The following is a 23614-nucleotide window of genomic DNA, read 5'->3' as shown; positions in this document are numbered from 1 at the left end:
AAAGCAACTAAAATAATGGATTAAAAAAAAAGATCCTGCTGAGATGGCAGGAAAGGAAGGAATCCTTTTGGAGAGAATACAAACACAAAGTGGGAGATAAGTTAATGTCAAACTGGCTTCTGCTTTGAAGACTATCTGGCATTCAGAAGATAAAGCACTTTGTCTCCTCAAAGTGGAAAGTCTAATAGGAGAACCCCACCAATGCTGGAACCCCACAAGGTAATTTAAAAATAAACCTAACACACAGAAGGAACCAATATGTAAACCTGCCTGTCCCAATCTGCATGCTGGCAGGAGGGAAAAGAATTCTTCCTTAGCAATTCATAACATCACTCTGGCCCACATAACCATTTGTAGTTCATAGTCACACTCCCTATATGGTACAAAAAAAATCTTCAAGCAGAGAATTTAAAGTTATCTGAGTCATGACAATGGTGAAATATCAAACTAGTGGGGAAAATGGATTATTTAATAAATGCTATTGGGAATAATCTGGAAAAAAGTTGGGACCATATCTCACATCTAACAGCAGGATAAATTCCAAATGTCTAAAAGATTTCATTATGAAAAGTGAAGCCATAAACACTAAAACACTGGAGTAGAAATTTAGAAATGTAACTCACAATCCAAAAGCCATAAATAAACAAGCAAACAACAACAACAATAAGATGCATGACCAAAATCACCAAGAGTAAAGTCAAAGACAAATGACAAACTGGGAAAAAAAATTTTGCAACTTAAATCAGACAAGGAACTAATCTCCATAGTGTGGTATTTAGTGCCCCACCCAGAGCCCATCCCCTAGCTGCAGTATGGGCTGGCAGCATACATAGCTCACACCTGCCCCCATTCTGTGGAGAATTATACTTGACTACAAAAGCTCTTTATCCAGGTATTAATGTCATCCCTCCAGAGGGAAGACCACAGCCAAAACTGATTGATGCAATGACAAAAAGCCAACCTCCTGGTATCAAGGGGAGAACAACTCTGTGGTATGGTTTATGCTTCAGAGACTTTCTTAAGAATCAATCCGAGACTAGACCTTATCTGAGACCACAAACTTGTTTGGTTCTTCCCCCTTCCTTATCTTGCTTTACTCCTTCCCTTATAGATTTTTTCCTGAAAACACTCCCTCTATAAATCACATGCACCTCAATCCCTGTTTTAGGCTCTGCTGCTAGGAATATGACCTAAGGCAGTGGTATCAGGAATGGTTCTAGAAAGACACTAAGGAAGGGATTCTGGAATTGGATCACTCACTAGCTGGCTGGCAACGAGAACCTTATGCGGGAGTTAAACAATTGTTAAGACTTTCACCTATGGTGAACTGGGACTGGCTATAACTGGAATAGGATGCACTGTTCATGAACTATCTCGGTGTTTGAGAATTACTAGGACTGTGCTATTGGTGGCTGTTGCTGAACAATACTGATGCTTTTGAGAGAGAAAATAACAGACTCAGGACAATCAATCACCAATTTAAATAATGAAAAATGAAACCATGCATGTGAGAGTCAGAGGGCCTCCTTGGCAGCATTGAAGGAGATGTTCAGAAGGCAGATGGAAGTGAAGACTTGGCACAGGACTAAATTATAAGAATGGAAGAACTTCAGAGAAGACCAAATTCTCAGCCTAGGCAAGTCTGTGCAAAAATCAGGGCCCTAATAAGGAGTTTGATCCCAAGGCTTGGAATGTGGCTTAAGCTTCTTGAACCCCCAGATTCTCCTGAACCTAATGGGTCTGGAAAAGAGGTCCACTTCTCCTTGTTGGAAGACAGGGCTCCCTCTCCCCTTTGCTCAAAGACTGAAGAAACTTAAAATGAAGTAGGTGCTTTACAAGACAATGCTGGTGGCTCTCCATAAGATCTGCTACCAATTCCCCCTCCTGACCAGCAGACCAATAACTAAGTTAAAATCTCAACACAGGGAAGCAGATATGGTTCAAGTGATTGGGCTCCCGCCTACCACATGGGAGGTCCTGGGTTGTTTCTGGTGCCTGCTGGAGAAGGCAAGCTGGCACGACTGGCAGGCACAGCAAGCTGACACAGCAAGATGATGCAACAAAAAGACACAAAGAGGAAAGACAATGGGAGACACAATTCCCTAGCTCATGCACACCTCTGGCAAAGACTTACTGGCTTGAGGTATCAGAGAACAGAGCTCAGAGCTGGCAAAGCAGTTGGAAATTTATGGAAAGGACCTTGGAAGCAAGGGTAAGTCCCAAAATCTGAGTATAAACTCAACCTTAATCCTTAGCTTACAACTATCCTATGCAAATGAAGGAGAGAACCCCAAGGAGCCAGGCTTAAAAAAAAAAAAAAAAAGGCAGCAGCTGGGAAGACTAGAGTCTTCTAGCCTGCTAGGGGAGGAAAAAACAGTCCTCAGAATAATACAACAAAACCCATGGTCACAACAATGTACTATCTACAATGTTCAGTTTTCAATTAAAACAAACAATAGATACACAGAGAAACAGGAAAGTATGATGTGTATTAAGGTAAAAAGGCAATGACTAGAAACCGAATAGGCCCAGATGTTGGATTTACCATACAAAGACTCCAAAGCAGCTACTATAAATATTTGTATAGAATTAAAGGGAAAACAGTTTCAATAAGTGAACAGATAGAAAATCTCAAAAAAAGGAAACTATACTTTAAAAAATTCTAAAGTTGAAAAATACATTACCTTAAACGAAAATTTCCTGAGATGAGCCTAATAGCAATTTGAAGATGACAGATGAAAGAATAAGTGAACCTGGGGATATATCAATAGAAATTACCCAATTCTCAACAGAGCAGAGATCTACAGAACAACATCAAGTGGCCTATCGTGTGATTATGTGTAACCGAAATCCCAGAAGGAAGGAGGAGCAGCAGAAAAAATAAACTGAAGAAATAATGACCAATAAGTACCAAAATTTGGTGAAAACCATAATTTGCAGATCCAAGAAGTTCAGTGAACCCAAGTAGGATAATAGGATAAGTCACACCTAGCCACATCATAGTCAAACTGCTGAAAGACAAAGGTAAAGAGAAAATCTTAGAAGCAGCTAGATTAAAAACAACATATTACATATAAGGGATCAACAAAGATTAAAGGCTGACTTCTAATCAGGAATAAAACATACTGAAATGGTATATTCAAATAGCTCAATATATATATATATATTTTTAAAGATTTATTTATTTCTCTCCTGCCCCGGCTGTCTGTTCTCTGTGCCTATTTGCTGCATCTTCTTTGTCCTCTTCTGTTGTTGTCAGCGGCACGGGAATCTGTGTTTCTTTTTGTTGAGTCAGCTCTCCATGTGTGCGGTGCCATTCCTGGGCAGGCTGCACTTTCTTTCACGCTGGGCGGCTCTCCTTACGGGGTGCACTCCTTACGCGTGGGGCTCCCCTACGCAGGGGACACCCCTACTTGGCAGGGCACTCCTTGCGCGCATCAGCACTGCGCATGGGCCAGCTCCACACGGGTCAAGGAGGCCTGGGGTTTGAACTGCGGACCTCCCATGTGGTAGACGGACGCCCTAACCACTGGGCCAAGTCCGCTTCCCTATATATATTCTTTATTTCTTCTCATTTCTTTAAAAGACATATGGCTGTTTGAAACAAACTACAACACTGTACTGTAGGTTTTATAATGAATACTCATGTAAAACACATGACAATAATGACACAAAGAATAGACCTATACTGTTGCAGGGTTCCTATATTTTACCCAGTTAGTTCAGGTTCCTTATGTACTTTGCAAACAGGCAAAAGAGGGTTATACGATGTAATGGGGATGAGTGATCCTATCAAGAGGAAGGAGGGCTGGTGTTAAGCAAAGCAAGGGTAGAGTGGAGGGATGGGCAGAGCATTTACAGGGACAGTGCCTCTCAAACTCTGTGGTAAAAGACCTGTTTTTTATTTTTAATTTCCAATATGTTGGATTTGTGATGCAAAATAAAAATAAAAATGAGTTACTATGAAAATGAAATTTTAGAAACAACATAAAAATACAGGCCCAATTGTTTTATATTTAGTAGATAAAACTGCATTTTAAATAAAAAGTAATCAGAATGTAAAGAAATTGTAAAAACCACACACATGCATTTAAAGTGTATTTATAGGCAGTTAATAGAAATCGCTATTTATTCATAACTTTGTCTTTCCACAATGGTTAAGTAAACAAAAAGTTGAGTCAAAGCAATTCTCCTATACTAAGCGCCTATATGCACACATTGAACAAACACTGTCTATCAGTATTTAATGTTTTTAAGATGAAAAAAGAACTTCAGGGAAGCGGATTTGACCCAATGGATAGTGCATCCGTCTACCACATGGGAGGTTCAAGGTTCAAACCCCGGGCCTCCTTGACTCATGTGGAGCAGTGCTGATGTGCACAAGGAGTGCTGTTACACGCAGGGGTGTCCCCCGCGTACGGGAGCTCCACGTGCAAGGAGTGCACCCCATAAGGAGAGCCGCCCAGTGTGAAAGAAAGTACAGCCTGCCCAAGAATGGCGCTGCACACACAGAGAGCTGACACAACAAGATGACGCAACAAAAAGAAACAGATTCCCAATGTGACTGATAAGAATAGAAGCAGTCACAGAACACACAGCAGATGGACAGAGAGAGCAGACAACTGGGGAAGGGATGGAGAGAGAAGTTAAAAAAAAAAACTTGGTTGCTTATTACCCTATCTAATTTAGGTTGAACTGTTGACAGTGCTATATACAGGGGATGATATATACCTAAACTATTTCTATGTTTTGTCTTAGTAACACTTAGAGAAACTAGTGTCACAGAGGTATCTTGACAGGAAAGGAAGAAGGTATTTTAAAGTAATTTTTATCCAAAATGAAATCAAGTGAAGACTTATTGTCAAAAGGTCTTCAAACCTTCTCATCAATAGTTCTAATAATTTATGATATAAAAGTTATAATTCATTCTAATTTTGGATTTTTACATGCTTTTGGATAACAGTTGGCAAACTAACCTTAAAATATCTCACCTTATAACATTGTTTTATTGTGCCTGACTAGGTCACAGCTTGTGGACATGTGACTCACCATGCAAATGCTACAATATCCAAACTGGTCTGTACCTTGTTCGATGAGACAAGTCAACTATTCATGTGTTTGGATATCCCAGAATGTCATACTGCTATAAAAATTTCTAAACACCAATCTCAATTTTTGTACTTACCACAATGCAAACATTAGAGTCCACAGACGAGAACCAGCCCATGGACCATACTCTGGACAGGTCATATTCTCGATCCACTGTCAAGTAGACCAAACTGAATTCATCTATATGACAACACATTTTAGTGAAATGCTTCTTGCTAATGGTGTTCTCTGACAACCATTTTTTCCAGAAACTGTTGCACATTCATTCATTCTGTCACAAAAAGGCTAGAAAGAAACATTATCTAAGTCCAAGAGGTATGGCCATCAACTCCAGTTCCTATATCCCTTGGATATTGTTGGTTTGATCTTCCCTTAAGTTTACAGCTTCTGTATTGCTTGGTACCAATGAAAATGGACTCAGAATATCATTCCTTTAAAAAACATATGACCAAAGAAAATAACAATCGAGTCTATATTATTTGTAATAGAATTAGGCTATAAGCAATATCAAGCACATGTAGAATCTCAGCTATTTTATAAACCTGGAATATTCTGCCAATTACATGTAAAGTGACTGAGTTTTCTCTGTCAATGTCAGTGGAATAGTCTGCTACGAGTCTGGCTTTCCTGCCTCTGACACAAATCTCAACACTGTCCGTGATTTATGTTCCTGAACAAATTAGACTTAATTTAAGAGCAAATCATCGGCAAAAGGTATGACAATCTTGGCAGAACATTTATTTTAATTAATTGCTTTTTGCCTAACATAGAAGGATGCTCACACCATTTACCCCATAAAGATTAGTGCTGTCATTTAATCTTTTTTCTTCCCCTAGAACTTAAAGTCTCATCAGTTTTAAATTACAAAGGTATTGGTTTACTTGATATTTAATCATAACACTTCTATAGCAATGTTTATATAAGAAACTTGTGAAAGAGGAATGGACTTTAACCACTCCACAGCATTCTAGATTTCTGCTCACCACACACAGGCCCTTTCGTGTTCCATGAGGTCAGAGTGGGGACTGTTTTGGGGTTAGACAGCTGAAAAACCCTCACCCTCATACACTTGGCAGGGGGGTAGAGATGGAGAACACTTGAGTGATTTTATAACTACGTTTTTCTTCTCTGTGGAGTTGAACATCAGCTTTACTATTGTTTAGAGCTCAATGAGAAACAAAAAGAAAACAAAACTTTCTTCCACTCTAATCAGGTTAACACTGTAACTGTCAAAGGCATCTTGTAGAAAGTGGTAGAAAACAATAGACTCCATCTTTTCAAACCTGTCAACTTCAACGCTATTCATAGAAATGATTTGATAGTCTTTCCAAAGATGCACAAACCGCTAACACTAAACCCATGAATGGATCCTAGAGGCAGAGCTGCTTAACTCTCAATACAAAATAATGCTATTACATAATCATTACATTTAAAATCTAAGTCTTTTAGGAAATAAAATTGTAACCTTGAGTCTTTACCTTAGAAAGTCCTTCATATTCTGACAATTAGTTGCTTATTCGTGTCTTTTAAAAAATCCTACAGGAAACCTTAGTCAAATAGAATTTATATACTCTACAAATTCAGTAACAAGAATGGTAATTAAAATGCCTTCCTTATATTGGTACTGAATCTCAAGAGGCAGTGAGAAGAAACAACAACAATTTTAAAGAGCATGAAACTGTTTATATAACAGTTAATTCTAATTTTAAAAACCCTATTTAGGGTTTTTTATAATATAAAATAGATTAAGTAGTACTGAAATGACACAAATTATGGAATCATCATTAACTTTATTTGCCATTCTTATAGACATTGGTCCACTTCCAAATGAAAAGCAGGAATCATCCACATCCACTTAATATTCTATAGAATGAAGCTATACCACAAACCAAAGAAACTTACACAGGGGGAAAAGTTATTGAAATAAAAGTTTTATATTCATGCCCCAAAATGTCCCCTGAAGATTTGTTTTTGTGTGTATAATTACAAGCATCTATACCTTCACAAAGCTAGTTTCTTCTTAAATCGATGTAGTATTTTTAATATCCACACCAGACCATACAGACCACCAAACTTTAAGAGGTTAAAAAAATCACTATCCTTTGTCAATCAGAATACAGTTCCAAAACTAAGTGATTATGTAAGCACATCTATATTTTAGGGCTGCTCTAGTAAAACCTTTCTTCTCATTTCAGAGATATTTACATCAAATTAAGACATTTACAAATGGTTCACAGTATATAATAGCCCAAATTTGATTCTCACCAATCCCTTGTAAGGAATTTAAGCATTCATAAGTTTCTCTAGTAAATTCAGTGCATTTTTCCAACATAAATAACACAGGCTATTCTAAATGGTTTACATTTATTTCAGTGCATATTTCCAAATATTAAATGGAATGAGATTATGCTAACGGTTATATCATTTAAGCATATATGGAACATTTAAGCATATATGGAATCTATATCACACAATTTGATTCACATCAATACTATAATTCACTCTAAAAAAAGTCACAGGCACACACAAAATAAAGAACAAAATGGTTTTTTATATAAATTTAAAGTATACTATCTATTTTAAACCACATTAGAAGATTTTAACAAAATGGCCAATTTCCAAACCTGTTTTCTAAGCTTGGCCTAAGGAAAGTTCAATCCATTCGGATCTTCTGGTTTGTCATCCTATAAATGATGCTATCATATCCAGGATCCATGTTCCAAATATTATAAGAGGTAATAATCACAGCCAAGGCCAAGGCGATCATTATCCAAAGTACCATGTTGAAAACCACGGAATACTCAAAATTATACCTATATGCAAGGTTATAGGGACTTTCTGGGTTGCGCTACAATCAAGAAAAGAAAATGAAGAGGGAAGAATTTTAAGAAAAGAAATTATCCCAATTTAGTAGCTATGATTCATTTATCTAACAAACATTTATTTATAAGTGGTATAAAAAAATTTGCACTGTTGGTAGAAGTATAAACTGGTGCAACTGCTTGGGACAAACTGGCAATATCTAATTGAGTTAGCAGTCCAAACTTGGACACATTGAAGGAATCTAGTACTTAAAAAGTTCTCCAGGGGAGCAGAATAGCTCTGTCGTTGAGTGCCTGCTTCCCATGTACGAGGTCCTGGGTTTAATCCCTGGTACCTCCTAAAAAAGAAAAAGAAAGAAAAAGTTCTCCAAATTTAAATATGCCTTTAAAAAAATCTTGTTCTTTTTTTCTTGACTCTTCTTTTATTTCTTTAATCAGTTTAATCAGTTTAATCAGGATATATTTTATGGCCTATATCCATATTTTACTAATTTAAGTTTTGAGGTAATTCTGCAGTTTGATGCTTTAGCTAACTCAGTCACAGTGGATTGGCCCTGCCTGTGTTTTACAATTTTTAGAGTTTATGTTTTGGTCTCTCCAAATGTGGCTTGTGTTAAGGGTATGGCTTTCCAGAGAGGTTTTAAATTTACTTCTACTCATCACCATCGAGGTCTTACTGGGACCAGGTTTTATGTTAATATCTTAATAAAGAGCATCTTCGAACATGCAGATAATATCAATTTGAGCCCCAAAGTCAAATGAAGGTGGCCCTGTGATTAAGGATTCCCTGGAAGACATCACTACTCCCAATATATAACCTGACCCACCAAGAGCTGAAGCTTCCTTTCTGTTTTCTTTTGCTGATGGGCAGATTATTTTCTAACATGAGCTCTCACTGAGAGCACAGCCCTTTCAGCATCCCCAGATTACTATGGAGGGGTCAGTTTCAACTGTCTAAGCTTAAGAAGCCAAAGGCCTCGTTTCCAGTGTCCTGGTAACCCCAACTGGCAAATGGTCCTTGAACAGCTTTCAGGTTCCTCTTCTTTATTTGCTCCTTTCAAATTTCCTCTACTTTCTTAAGAGCTGAACTACACATTCAAAAAGGTGTTTGTAGTTTTTTTCTTAGGAGATACTGGACCTTGTATACGGGATGCAGACGTTCAACCACTGAATTACATCCACTCCCCATGTAAGTTTTTTTATCCAACATTTCTTGATGTCTTGCAGTGGAGAAATTTTGGGGTCGTCTAGCTTGCCATGCTTTCTTAAACGGAGGTCAATTCAATTTAGCATGAAGCAATTCCAAACCAGCCATCTCAAGATTATCTTCTTGACCTTCTTTTCTAAGCCCCATGCTTATCAGTAAAACTGAGCAGGGTGGGGGCTGCAAATGGGTTCAAAGGGGAGTATATATAAATGATTGGATGCCTGACTGCAAGCAACTGAAGCCAATGGTAACTAACGTTCTTGGCCCACTAGATATGCTGAAGCTACCTATAGCACACGCACATAGGTGCTTTATCATGGCCAGCGCCCTTGCCTATGACCTTGCAGATGCTTAAAATCAAAGATCCATGCCACAGAAGTGTTGAAGTACATCAGATTATAAAGAGGTGTATACAATGGATCCCAGAAAATGAGAAACTATGCTACAAAGACAATCTCCTAGAAAAGCACACTCCACAGATTAGGTCATACCACTCCCTTATATTAACTTCTTTTTAAAAAAAAATATTTATTTTATTTATTTCTCTCCCTTTCCTCCGCTGTCTGCTCTGTGTCCATTCACTGTGTGTTCTTCTGGGTCCATCTGCATTGTCAGGCGACATCAGGAATCTGCTTCTCTTTTTTGTTGCGTCATCTTGCTGCATCAGCTCTGTATGTGTGTAGCGCCATTCCTGGGTGGGCTGTGCTTTTATAACACGGGGCGGCTCTCCTTGCAAGGTGCGCTCCTTGTGCACGGGGACCCCCTACACGGAGGCAGCCCTGCGTGGCACAGCACTCCTTCCACACACCAGCACTGCACGTGGGCCAGCTTACCACACAGATCAGGAGGCCCTGGGCATCAAACCCTGGACCCTCCATATGGTAGGTGGACGCTCTATCAGTTGAGCCATGTCCGCTTCCCTATATTAACTTCTAATGGTCCCTTGTATATTTGAATTATCTTATCAGCTTTGACAGATTTACTTTTATTTCTAACTTAAATTCTTGCATTATCTGGTTACTATCCCAAAGAACCAAGCATCACTGGCAAAATACACATACCTATGTGTGGCAGTTTGAGATTATTTTATGAATCCCAAAAAGAGAAATACTATATTTGTAACCTAACCTATTCCTCTGGGTGTGATACTTTTTATTGGATTAAATTCATCTGAGCGGCCTTTGATTACATTACTTGATAAGATCTATTTAGGGCTTTTGATAGGACTACCTCAGTGAGGTGTGATTCAAGTTGAGTCTCTGCCCCCTTGCTGGGTATGATATAAATGGAAACACAGAGAAAGACTCACTCAGAGAGACACAGGAGAAAAAGGGAAATGCCATGTTTGATCCTGCCGTGTAAGAGAGATGATTGCTTAAGCATGGAGCCCCAAAAGGCTGGCCCACAGAGCATCTCAAGACCAGCCCTGCTTATGCCTGATAGCTTATAGGTGAACTAGAGAAGAAAGCAGAATAGCTGAGACTGATATAGGAAGCCCTAAGAGACAAGCCCTATGCCAGCTTACAGCTGAAATCAGAAAGAAAGCAGAGTAAGTGAGCCTGACAAAGGAAGCCCAGAGGGGAAGGCAGAGACCAGGCAGAGACTGCCCACCATCTTGCTTCAACACGTGGTAGCTGACTTTGGTGAGAAAGCATCTCTTATGGTGCCTTGAGTTGGACTTTTCACAGCCTTGGAACTGTAAGCTTTTATCCCAAATAAATACTCTTTATAAAAAGCCAACACATTTCTGGTACTTTACATTGGCAGCCCTTTGGAAAACTAAAACACTATGTGAATAAGAAGCCTATATTTAAATATTTTTTTAGGAGGTACCAGGGATTGATCCCAGGACTTTGTACATGGGAAGCAGGTGCTTAACCACTGAGCTACATCCACTCCCCAATGAGATTGGTTTTTTCATTTGTTTGTTTTTAGAAGCTACTGGAAATCAAACCCAGGACGTTGTATATGTGAAGCAGGTACTCAACTACTTGAGCTACATCCACTCCCTGACTGGTCAGTCACATCACCCATAGGTAATATAAGAAATAGTTGTTTCTTTTAAAGTAAATTTTACCATTTTTAAAGCTGGTTCTAAAAATGTACTCACCACTGGTTTTGCCTCAAGGATAGTCCTTGTCTTCCTCACAAGGGTTGTGTCGAATGACTTGATAGTCACTAATTCTACCACTGCATTCCCACCATAAAGATTGTACATATCATCTGCAAACTAAAAATTTATGTATTAACATTATTATGAATCTCAAATACATGCTTACTAAATTATTTGTAAAGCCTCTATGCAGCTACAAGAACAATGTACACTCACCTATTAATTCATGAAATACATAGACAAATCTTAAAAGAGTTTGGTTATGTTAAAATATTCAGGCCCTACCCTGATTAAGATCAGAGTGAGATGCTTCAGGGATGTCCCCCCACAGAGGCTCTGAACAACCAGCAAGCACAGGCAGAACAACTTCTTCAAAGTTTCAAAAAGAAACAGTTAAAAGACTGCAGTAACAAGGTGAGTAGCAAATCAGTAAAAAGATGGCTTAAAAGCAGTTAGGATCTCCTGGTGCCCTGGCTGGTCCCTCCTCCAAGTACAGATCCCTGGTCCCAGTTCCAGACAGAGTAGACTAACCCTTGTGCACATACTGGGAGCATGTATGTCTGACCCAATTTGTCTGGTGATGACTTGAGGGACTCACTGTCCCAGAACTTGCCCTGCATGCAGAGGGTGGCTCATCAAGCACTCCTACAGAATACTGTGGGATAGTAGTCAAGTCATGCTGCCTGGGGTAAGTAAGGGATTTCTGCTATAGGACATACAATGCAATGCATGGGACCATGAGGAAACTTTCCTAGGGAAGAGGGGACATTTGGAACAGTATAAATGGGGGAATTCCTAAGGCCACACAGGCATGTCCAAGACAAGACACATGTGCAGAAAAGATCAGGGAAGCCCTTATGCTTTACCCTGGAACTATTCTCTAAACTCACTGTATGAATAAGCCATGAAGGAGACCACTTACACAGGTGAATCTGCAAAGAATGGAAAGGGTTTTTTTCTTAGCTCCTGGTACTCAAGGAAAGCACTTTCATAGCACTAGGTGGACACAAGCTTAAGGAATAGATGCCTCAGACTAAATTCCAGCAATAACCAACCCTAAAATATCAAAACATCCAGGTTTTAAACAAAAGGTTATAAAACAAAGAAACAGGAAGTGATGGCCTGGGCAAAGGAGAAGATTAAAGCATAGAAACCATCAATAAAAAATACTGGACTTGAGATATTCCAGAGACTCTTAAAATTTGTCCTTAAAAAAAAAAAAGGTTGTCCTAAATATGCCTCAAAGGGCTCAAGGAAAACAAGGACAAAGAACTAAAGGAAATCAGGAAAATGGAAGATGAACACTAATAGAATATCAATAGAGAGATGGAAATTATGAAAGGAACTAAACAGAGCAGAAGACCACAGTAACAGATAGTAAAAATTCCCTAGAGGGGCTCAACAGCAGATTGGAGATGGCAAAAGAAAGAATCAGTGATATAAGACAACTGAAATTATCCAGTCTCAGGAGCAGAAAGAAGAAAAGTGAACACAGCCTGAGGAATATCATCAAACATACCAATATACACACTGGGGAGTCCTAGAACGGGAGGAGAGAGGAAAAGGGGCAGAGAGAATATTCAAGGAAATAATGGCTAAAAACTACCCAAATTTAATGAAAGACATGAATATACACATCCAAGATGCTCAACACATTCCAAACAGGATAAACCCAAACAGACCCATTCTGTGGCTATTATAATCAAACTGATGAATACCAAAGATAGAGGATTCTGAAAGCCACAAGAGAGAAACAATGTGTCACATACAAGGGAACTCAACAAGATTCAATGCCAATTTCTCACTGGAAACCATGGAGGCAAGACAGAAGTAGAATGACATATTTAAAGTAATGAAAGTGGGTAGCAGATATGTGGCTCAAGTGATAAGGACTCCACGTACGAGGACCCAGGTTTGATTCTTGGGGCCTCCTGGTGAAAAAGAAGAGAAAGAGCACCTGCATGGCAAGCCAGTGCCCACGCAGTGAGCTGAGTGCCCACACAGTGAGCCGAGTGCCCATGTGAGTGCCCATGTGGTGAGCCAAGTGCCCGCGCGAGTGCCTGTACGGCAAGCCAGTGCCCACACAGTGAGCTGAGTGCCCATATGAGTGCCCGCATGGCGAGCCTAGTGTCCATGTGGTGAGCCAGTGCCCGCACAAGTGAGTCATGCAGCAAGATGATGACGCAACAAAAGAGAAACAAAGGGGAATGTCAAGATGAAGTGCAGCAGAGACCAGGAACTGAGGTGGCGCAACTGACAGAGAACCTCTCTCCACATCAGAGGTCCCCAGGATCAAATCCTGGTGAATCCTAGAGGAGAAAGACAAGAAGAGAAGACGAAAAGAGAAATATATACAGAAAGATCACAAAGCAAATGGGCACAGACAGCAAAAAAGGCAGGGTGGGGAAGGGGAAAAAATAAAAAAAATAAAAACAAAAAACAAAAAATAAAGTAATGAAAGCAAAAACTTGGCAACTATGAATTCTATATCCTGCAGAACTGAGGGAGAGATTAAGACATTCCCTGATAAACCAAAGCTGAGGGAGTTCATCACCACTAGACCAGCCTTAAAAGAGATACTAAAGAGAGTTCTGTAGATTGATAGGAAAGGACAATATACCTAAGTAGAAGCCACATGAAGAAATAAAGATCTCCAGTGAGGGTAACAACATAGGTAAATTAAAATGCCAGTGCTGTTGTATTTTGGCTTTGTAACTTTACTTTTTACTTCCTATAGGATCTAAAAAAACCAAATGTATAAAATGTAATAGTAAATCAGTGTGTTGGGACTCATAATGTATAAACGTGTCCTTGGAACAAGAATTACATAAAGATGGGGAAATGGAGGGGTACATGAACATAGTTTATGTATACTACTGAAGCTAAGTTGATATCAAAGCAAACGAGAATGTTACAGAATTAGGATGCTAAATTTAAGCCCCATGATAATTACAAAGAAAGTTTCAGAGAATATACAAGCTCATAGAGACAGAAAATAGACTGGGGTCACCAGGGGAAATGGGGAACTAATGCATAATGGGTGTAGGGTTTCTAATGAGGGAGACACGAAAGTTTTAGTAATGGAAGGTGGTAAAGGTACCACAATATTGTGAATGTGATTAATCCCACTGAGCAGTATGCTTGGGAGTAGTTGAGATGGGAACATTTATGTCATATATATATGTTCTCCCAATTAAAAAAAAAAGAGTAAATAAAGAGACAACAACTAAATGCAATACATGATCCTGGATGGAATCTAACAAGGGAGGAGAAAAGGCTCAAAGTGACATTATTGGGACAAAAAATATTGGAAATCAGACTGTAAGCTTCGTATAGATGTTAAATTTCTTGAACTTGGTAACTGTACTTTAGGTGGTTACATAAGCGAATATCCTTCTTAGGAAATGTACATGGCAGTATTAAATGTTCAAGGAGCATGACATATATAACCTACACTCAAGTGTTCAGAAAATGGATTGATAAACGGACACAAAAACAGATCAATAGAATGATGCAGCAAATGTGGTAAAATGTTAAAATTGGTAGATCTAGGTATCTGGGGGGGATAAGCTTTCACTGGAATTTTCTGTATGTGGTTTGTATTATTTTTTAACTGTCTTGTACATTTGAAAGTATTTCAAAACAAAGAGTTTAATTTTTTTCAGGAAAGTGTTAAGCTTCAACATAAACCAAAATTGCTTTAGGAAACTGAATTTGTTGGGATATAAATTAGGGGAAAGGAAGTAAGAAAGGGAAATGAAGAAATCTTCATAAGTAGTCTCTGGCTAATCACAAACATACAAAGATTTAAATTACATTGTGATAATGGTTGCACAACTCTGTGAATATACCAAAACCATTGAATTATGCAACTTAAATGGCTGAAATTTATCATATGTGACTTATATCTCAACAAGGCTGTTAAAAATTTTATCTTGTTAATGTAATTCTAGTAACTATACCAAAGAGATTTTTCATAGGAAAACCCATACAATTAAACCCAGCTTAAAAGATGAACCTTCCAAAAGAAAGGTAAAAGAAATGAACAGATAATTCACAACAAAAGAATAGAGGGTCAATAAGCATATGAAGGAAATCGTTAACCTTTCTTATAATCGAAGAAATACAAAAGTGCCATTTTGTTGGCCTATTAGCAAAATGGTTTAAAATGACAACACGAGGGAAGAGTGGGTGTAGCTCAGTGTGAGTGCCTGCTTCCTGGGTTCAATCCCCAGTACCTCCTTAAAAAGTAAAAAAAAAAAGACAACACCTATGGACAGTGGGACATTCCTGTACTTACAGTAATGATGACAGTATAAACTGATAGAAACTTTCTGAAGGTCACTTTAGAAGATACATAAGAAAAACTTTAAGTGTATCTATTCAGTGGAATGCAATGTATAATTCAAAATGGTATGAGAATACCAACGGATATGGATATAGACTCATATATATTGTTAGGTACAAAGTAGGTTAAATAGCTATATACAGCATGATCCTTTAAAAAATATATATATATACACACATCCTTATAAAAATGGCTAGAATAATAAATGCTAAGTGATAATAAGGGTTTATCTGTGAAGAGCAGGATTACAGAAGATCTGCTTTTCTGTATTTCTTGGTATAATAAAAAAAGAAGAAATTAAAGAAGAAAAATACCTAACAGAAAGATGGGCAAAAGATACAAGGAAGAGATAAATCCAAAGAAATCTAAATGACCAGTAAACACTAAGAAAAAAGGTACAACCTTGTTAGAATAAAAGAAATGCATTTAAATATCAAGATACTATATTTTGCTTATCTAATGCATATATATATATATATATATATATGAGAAAAGATACTATCCAGTGTTGGGATATGGAGATAAATGTACTCTTATATACAGTGGTATAAATGCGTACAACCATAAAAATGGTCACATCCTCTCACCCAGTAATCTACATATAAAAATCTATCCCAAAGAAATATTCAGAGCTGCAATCAATGATTTATGCACAAGGATGGTGACCACAGCAAAACTTATAATAGTAAAATGTTTAAAAAAATGCCTAAATGAGCAAAAAATATAGTGATTTGCAAAAATAAAATATGGTATATTCATTCAACATTTATTGCTTTGATTAATAAAGAATCCAATTATGAAAAAATACTTCATGGCACTGGAAAATATTCATGCAATGATTTTAAATGAAAAAAAAAAAAGGACTGTGCTGAAGTTATTAATCATTTTCTAATGCTATCCCTGCTCCTCTCAGCATTAGGAAGAAATATCCTAACATATCCCCTTGACCCCATTCCATCTTTGGCTACTAAAGTGAGAAGGCCCTCAAAGGAAGCAAGTAAGACTTCAATCAACCGTTTCACAAAGCACATTTCTTCCATTAAGAGGCTAAAAGTGAAATGTGTCACATTCCAACCTCTCATACCGCATTACTAATTTACCTTTTGCAGAGCATCAACTAGAATCTTAGATGCATCTCTGAATTGTTCAGAGTCTTCCCCATAACGTTTCCCAATTTCATCCAAACCTGCTAGCTCCAGGGAATATAAATCAGGAGAATGATCCTTGGCTAGATGCTTATGTCGAGACAACTTGGAAGAATAAGAAAAAAAGTGGTTGTTAAAATAAGATGTCAAACACAGCCAGCTCAAGTGTTATACCTAACTAAACTAGGCTGAACAGAACCACACCAGCATGCCACAGTATACAAATAGTCTAAAATGGTAGCAAACTGAACTGGCTTAAACAAAAGTTCTGATAAATTCAACAAAAATCTCGTTTTTAGAAGCAGTTATAGTATCCCTGAATATTCAATAAAAGCTCTTTAAAAGGTTCCTCAGTTTAAAAAACTCAGATATGGACCAGAGTATGAAAGGACAGTTGGGTGGACCAGTTTTATGCCAGGAAAGCATGAGCCATCAGTGCTCAGAGCGTAGACACCTCCCATATGTCCTCCTCTCAGACCTCCTCCCAGCACTATACTTCCAGACTCTCCATATACCAACACCCACTGAAAAAGTTTGGGAAACAACTTCAGAGGACAACAAACAGGTAAGTTTTTCTATTCGTCACAAGAATGATTTAAAAATACAAACCATTCACCAAAAAAATACCTTTCAAAAAGGTCTATTCCCTTCTTTGATGATTTAGTGGATAGCATTATTAGTCTAAGCTAATAAAGATATAGATATAGAAATTAAATCTTAATGTCTGACAAGAAATCAACAGCCAAGTTAAGACTACAGCCAGGATGTCCTTATTCCAGGCCTGTGTTCTTGGAGGACATGCTATCTGTCCTAAAAGTAGAAATGCAAAGTAATTTGAGTATAACAAGAGATGAGTTTAAAAAAATTCCCAAAAACAGTGCTAATTTCTCAACTTTCATGGGATCATAAATCTAGAGCATACTTAATCGAACTTTCAAACTGGTTTCACTGTTTTTCAAGGATTCTCTAGAAACATTTTCTGGAACCAAAATAAATGGAAATGAAAAATTAGAGCAGCTTACTTACCAAACTTGAAATATCATGTAGCACTTGCAGTTCAGAAAGAAACAGTAGGTCAACCTTCAGAGAGCCAAAAGTAAAGTGCATGATTTTAAATATGTATCAGAGACCTATATTTGTCATATACCAAGTAAGTCACAGGATATTACAAATGTTAATCACATAAGTGAATTTATATGACAACTGTTCTCCACTTAGTAGGTTTGTTTCTAATGAAAATGAATATAAAACATTGTTTCCTAACAAAAAGGTGATCCATTCCCTAGCAATGACTAACTCAATAGCTATATTTTTTATAAAACTATAGTAAGCCATCTAAACTCTAGTGATTTTCCCTCAGGACATCAGGATATTGTAGCACAGTGCAATGAAGTTCTGCTAATGGCCCAGTTTCTTCACTGCCCTTGAACATTTTTCCCATCAGAGAATAAAATATGGTGGTCCTGATCATCTACAATAGACAAAGAGGGGAAGTTACCAAAAAAGTAGTGTCATATGGTTAAGACAATACATGGACACATGGTGAAGCCAAAGGACAGGGGCTTTTATGTCCACTGTACTGTTAAAGAGTGAACTAGATGATGAAACTGAGAGCCACCGAGTGTACACTTGGATGAACTGAACAAGGCAGGAGACCATATAACACAGTGAACCCCAAAGTGAATGACAAACTGTGGTTAACAGTACAATTATAAGCACACTCTCTCACAAACTAAAACAAATACACAGTACTAATATGTGGTGTTAATATTTTGTATTCCTCACTCAAGTAATTTTTTGGCTTACCACCAAATTTGATAAAACTTTTTAATGAACTTTTGTGGACCATAGTATGCTTACTGAAAGTAACTGAAAACAACGTGGCCACCTGTACTCTATAGTGACAGGTACAAAGGAAATGAAAACAGCCCCTCTGTAAGTATGACATAAGAAAACTACTGAACCAGATAGCTATGTAGATATATATTCCTTTACTCAGAGATTATCCTGTAAAAAAATTATCCTTAGAGAGATTCAGATGTACTTAACTTGTCTTCCTTTGTTTCTTCCATTTATTTAACACAGATACTTGAAATTTCAAAAATTTTGCTGTGTATCGAATATTAAATTGCATTTTTGTACCTCTGTGATTGACAGTAAATTTTATATCAAGCACTTTCCCATAAGGAGTACTGAACCCATTTAAAATTTTTGGCACAAATAAATCACTTCAATACAACACTAATCTTTAAAAATTTTTGGATATAAATTTTAAAATATATTTATAATATTATTCCCTTAAACTGTGCCTAACGATTAGAAGCTGTTGACTAAGTGTACTTTCATATTTTACAATGAAAAATGTTGATTTATTAACCTGTGTGATTTAAACTAAACCTGTAAAATACAAAAAAAAAAAGAGTGAATTGGAAAAACATCAGCAATGACAATGAATAATGGCTCCCACATTATCAGACTTCACAGCTCCACCAGCCACCAAGCAGATACTGGGATTTCTGGTCTGTAAGGATTAATTGGTGATAACCCTCTTTCTAAAATTGCAATACTATTTATTTACTACAGCTCATCTCACAAAATGAGTCAGGTTTATTCATGAGACTCATAAGAAAATCACACTAAAGGAATGAATAATATGCTCCAGGAGTACTTTTGCAAATTTTTTCATTTTCTAAAATTTTAGGTTTGCTCTGAAGTTAGTAGCTTTTATAAAGAATGTGAAATTAGTAATAATATTTTTATTCATTCAATAATTGTACTACTTACTTCATTATTCCTACTCAGAGAATTGAGGGGAAGTGAATTGAGAACGGAGTTTTCTTGAAACAGGCGATTACGGAGCTGTCGTAATGTTACTGAAAGGTCTTCAAAAACTGAGTTTGCCTTTCCCACCATATAGACTCTCTGCAAGAAGAAGTTTTAAATTACTCACATTCTACAGATTAATTCCAATATACAGAGGTCTGACAGCACTTTCCATAAAATTAGCTTTAAATTTCCATGAAATAATGAAAATTTATTTTTTTAAGCATCTTAAAAATTTTATCACTTACTTCCTCACTGGGAGCCAACTGCAAAACTACAGGTGTTTCTTCAGAAAATAAGGAATGAATGGAATTTGCAACACTGTCAAGACTAAAAGGAACTGCCTGAAATTTAAGAGTAAGACCTTAATTATTATCTGAATCAAAGTGGGAAGAAAATCATTGATACTATTTTTAAAAAAAGGAAACAACACTGTCTATGCAAATTCAAAAGACCCAAACTTTTCCCAAACAGTCCTTTGCTGAGGAGAGATTAAACCCCCTAGAAGGCAACAAGTTCATATCTCCCAATGTGCCTAAGTGGGAACTAACTTGCAAGCAACACAGAGTATACAACACAATCTAGCAAAATTGTCATTTTATGGTGGTCATTTGTGTTTTTTAAGCAGTACATTTGGTTTCAATATTAAGTGCCCCAATAAATGTGTATTCCACAATAAAGTATTAACTTTCATTTAAAAGATCATACAGTGGAATTTGAAGTACTGAAATTTAATTGAAAGAGAAACAGACCTAAATTTTCATTTCAAATTTTTAAGAAAATGTCTAATTAGACTTACGGTTTGTCTTCAGATAGACTGAAGTTTCTTGGACAAAGTTTTTCTGTCCCAAGAATTTTGAAGCCTTATCTTAGAACCACATGTTATTATTAGAATGATATAATCAATAGTGGTAAAACCTACTTTTTTCTTGAACATTTTATTAAAGTGTAACATACATATGATAGTGTATCATCTTGGGGTAATAGCTTAATGAACTTTCACAAATGGATATACCCATGTAACCCAACCAGATCAAGATAGAACATCATTAGCACCCTAGAAGTCTCCCCTCCCTTACACTTCCATGGGTAATTTTCCTTCTCAAAAAATTATTTTATTCCTGACATTACTGTATTAAAACAAGCAAGGTAATAGTGGTTTTGTTTTCATGGAAATTTCTTAGTGAATTTTTTTCCTAACAACTCCCTTTACTACTTAAAGGCTCATGTTTACAAGCAGCAAATTAATGCTAACATGGTGCAGGCAGAAATGTGTGTGTTAACTTTACTGCTTTTATTCTTTTTATTTTATATATACATATTTTAACTTTATTTTGTACATTTAATACCTGAAAATATAAACAATTAGAAAATAAAAACACAGTTAAATAAAAACATACATTTCTCAATTAAATGTACTGGATACATATAAAACTTTTAAAAATCAAACAATATGTTACATAATATATTTGGTTCATAGTAATGCAGTCTTTCAGTATTTGTCCTTTTGTGTCTGGCTTGCTTCACTCAACAATGTCCTCCATGTTCATCTATGTTGTCAGACTTCATTTCTTCTTACAGCTGCATAATACTCCATCGTGTGAATACACCAGTTTGTTTATCCATTCACTGGTTGATGGACACCTGGGTCATTTCCAACTTTTGGCAATCGTTAATAATGTCACTACGAACATTGGTGCACAGATGTCTGTGTCTCTGCTCTCAGTTCTTCTGGGTATATACCCAGTAGTGGTATTACAGGGTCATGTGGCAAGTATATATGCAACTTCTTTAGGAACTGCCAAACAGTCCTCCACAGTGGCTGTACCACTCTGCATTCCCACCAACAGTGAATATGTGTTCCTATCTCTGTACATCCTCTCCAACACTTGTAGTTCTCTGTCTTTTCAATAGTGGCCATTCTGATAGGTGTGAAATTGTAGTTGTGATTTGCAAGAAATGTGATTATATAACTCTTACAGATGAAATCAACTTTTTCTTTTACTCAAGATGCATATTAACTCTTACCAAAATTCTTTTAAAATTGGTTACTGATTAATGATGATGGGGAGTTCAAACTTGCAAAAGAACACCACTGCCCACTTCCTTTAGTTAGCCACAAGTCCTTTCCTTTTTGCAACCATACAGTTCACCATCTCAAGCTTTGGAGGGAATACAAGATGTAACAGGGAAAAGGATGTGGCTCAACCAACTGGGCTCCCATCTACCATATAGGAGGTCCAGGGTTCGATGCCCAGGGTCTCCTGGTGAGGGCAAGCTGGCCCACGCAGAATGCCGGCCCACACAGGAATGCCGGCCCACACAGGAGTGCCGCCCTGCATGGGAATGCCACCCAGCGCAGGAAAGCAGCCCTGTGCAGGAGTGCCAGCTGATGTGGAGAGCTGGCACAGCAAGATGATGCAACAAGAAACATAGAGGAGAGAAAATAAGAAGACGTAGCAGAACGGGGAGTTGGGGCAGCGCAAGAGAATAATTGCCTCTCTCCAGAGGCAATTGAACTTCTCCAGAAGTTCCCAGGATCGGTTCCCAGAGCCACCTAATGAGAATACAAGCAGACACAGAAGAACACACAGTGAATGGACACAGAGAGCAGACAATGGGGGGAATGGGGAGGGGGATTAATGAATCTTAAAAAAAAAACATGTAACAAACTCTACAGCAGCATTTCACCTAGTGAAATGGTATTCATGTCAGGAATGCTGAAGTATGTAAGGTACCTAACATGTCCCTAGCAATCAAATTAGAGAAGCTAATGAATGAGATGGGCACCAAACTGAAGGAAAAGAAAAATTTAAGTAGACTGCTAAACTCAAAAAAGTAAAAAGCTCAGCTGTTTAAAATCTAATGTTTGTTTTCTTCCCTATTGTGTGATACATAAACAGCATCTCCTACCTGACTGAGGACTGACCTCGCCCCTGCCCTCCACCTCTGACATGCCTTCCTCTAACACCCTGGACTCATGCTGAGCTTTGGCTGCCATAAACTAAGTGCAGCCTGTCCTGGGCACATCCTGTTTCAATAACCAATACTTGCACAGTAGCCCCTGGCACTTAGCCATCTTTGTTCCTCAACCATATATAATCTGTAGAGCAGTTGCCATAGACATGGACATACTCAAGCAAACTTTCTGCCCACTCCCCCTCCCCCACCGTCCAGCACCAGGTAGCTGCAGTTCTCTGTGCCTAAGTTCCCCTAATAAATGCTTAGACTGATCACCAGGCGTTTAGTACCTTTTTCTTTGTAATCTCAACTGGCTCTGCTGTAGGGCAGTTTGGGGGCAGTCCTTGGCTGGATCTTTCCCTATTTCCCCTTTCAGGGTGAGTCCTGCTGCTGATTCAGCAGAACACACCTATTCTACTCTAAGGATATATATGTTTGCCCTGCAGAAAATGGAATTTCTGTTATCTCTTTGATTTGAAATTCTAACTACAATAGCTAATCAGACATAAACTTCATTAAGTGGAATTCTAAAACATTCTATTTTTTATATTTTATGGCTTTTGCCCTTTGAACTTTTTATCTCATTCACCATCTTCTGCCAGGAAATTTTTAATGAACAATCAATCAGGTTCAAACAAACGAAAAAAGAGCTCTCTTCACAGCTTCTTCTCATGTAAAATGAGGCTGGTCTGTTACAAAATATTTACAGAAATCTTAATATTTTGGATTTTTATATAAAGAAAATCTTTTACAATGCATATTCACAGAAATCACATAATAAATGTAATATTTGTAAAGACTTAAAATTAAAAGCTGTTTGTCTTTTAATCTTTATTGTTCCTTTCCACTTTCTTTGCATTTACTCTGAAAATTCTTCTGCTTTCTTTAGTTCATTAATTTTTCATCTTTTAGTCTAACATGCATTTAAGATTATAAATTTCCTTTTTCTTATCTCTTTAGCTGCATCCCACAAGTTTTAAATATATGGCATAATATTATTCAGGGCCAAATAATTTAGAAACATCCAGTGTGATCTTCTCTTCAACCCATGATTTAGGAAGGCATCTATTCCAACTATCTTTTCTT

The 23614-nt window shown here is 37.4% G+C and overlaps 1 protein-coding gene across 1 annotated transcript in view; it reads right to left on the bottom strand.

Annotated features, from left to right (window-relative positions):
• Positions 1-6879: 6879 nt before the first annotated feature.
• ATP6AP2 (ATPase H+ transporting accessory protein 2) overlaps positions 6880-23614 on the bottom strand; it is a 33268-nt gene continuing 16533 nt past the window's right edge. The window contains exons 4-9 of the mRNA XM_004484870.4: positions 19816-19911; positions 19529-19666; positions 17771-17824; positions 16700-16849; positions 11249-11368; positions 6880-7957 (exon numbers count right to left, since the gene is read on the bottom strand). Coding sequence (XP_004484927.2) covers positions 7763-7957; positions 11249-11368; positions 16700-16849; positions 17771-17824; positions 19529-19666; positions 19816-19911 — 753 coding nt within the window. The 3' untranslated portion in view covers positions 6880-7762. The remainder of the gene's footprint in view (positions 7958-11248; positions 11369-16699; positions 16850-17770; positions 17825-19528; positions 19667-19815; positions 19912-23614) is intronic.

Source organism: Dasypus novemcinctus, chromosome X (genome assembly GCF_030445035.2).
Source record: "Dasypus novemcinctus isolate mDasNov1 chromosome X, mDasNov1.1.hap2, whole genome shotgun sequence".
In the NCBI taxonomy this organism is placed as follows: Eukaryota; Metazoa; Chordata; class Mammalia; order Cingulata; family Dasypodidae; genus Dasypus; species Dasypus novemcinctus.
The sequence above is the reverse complement of the archived record's forward strand: the minus strand, read 5'-3'. Positions and strand labels throughout refer to the sequence as shown.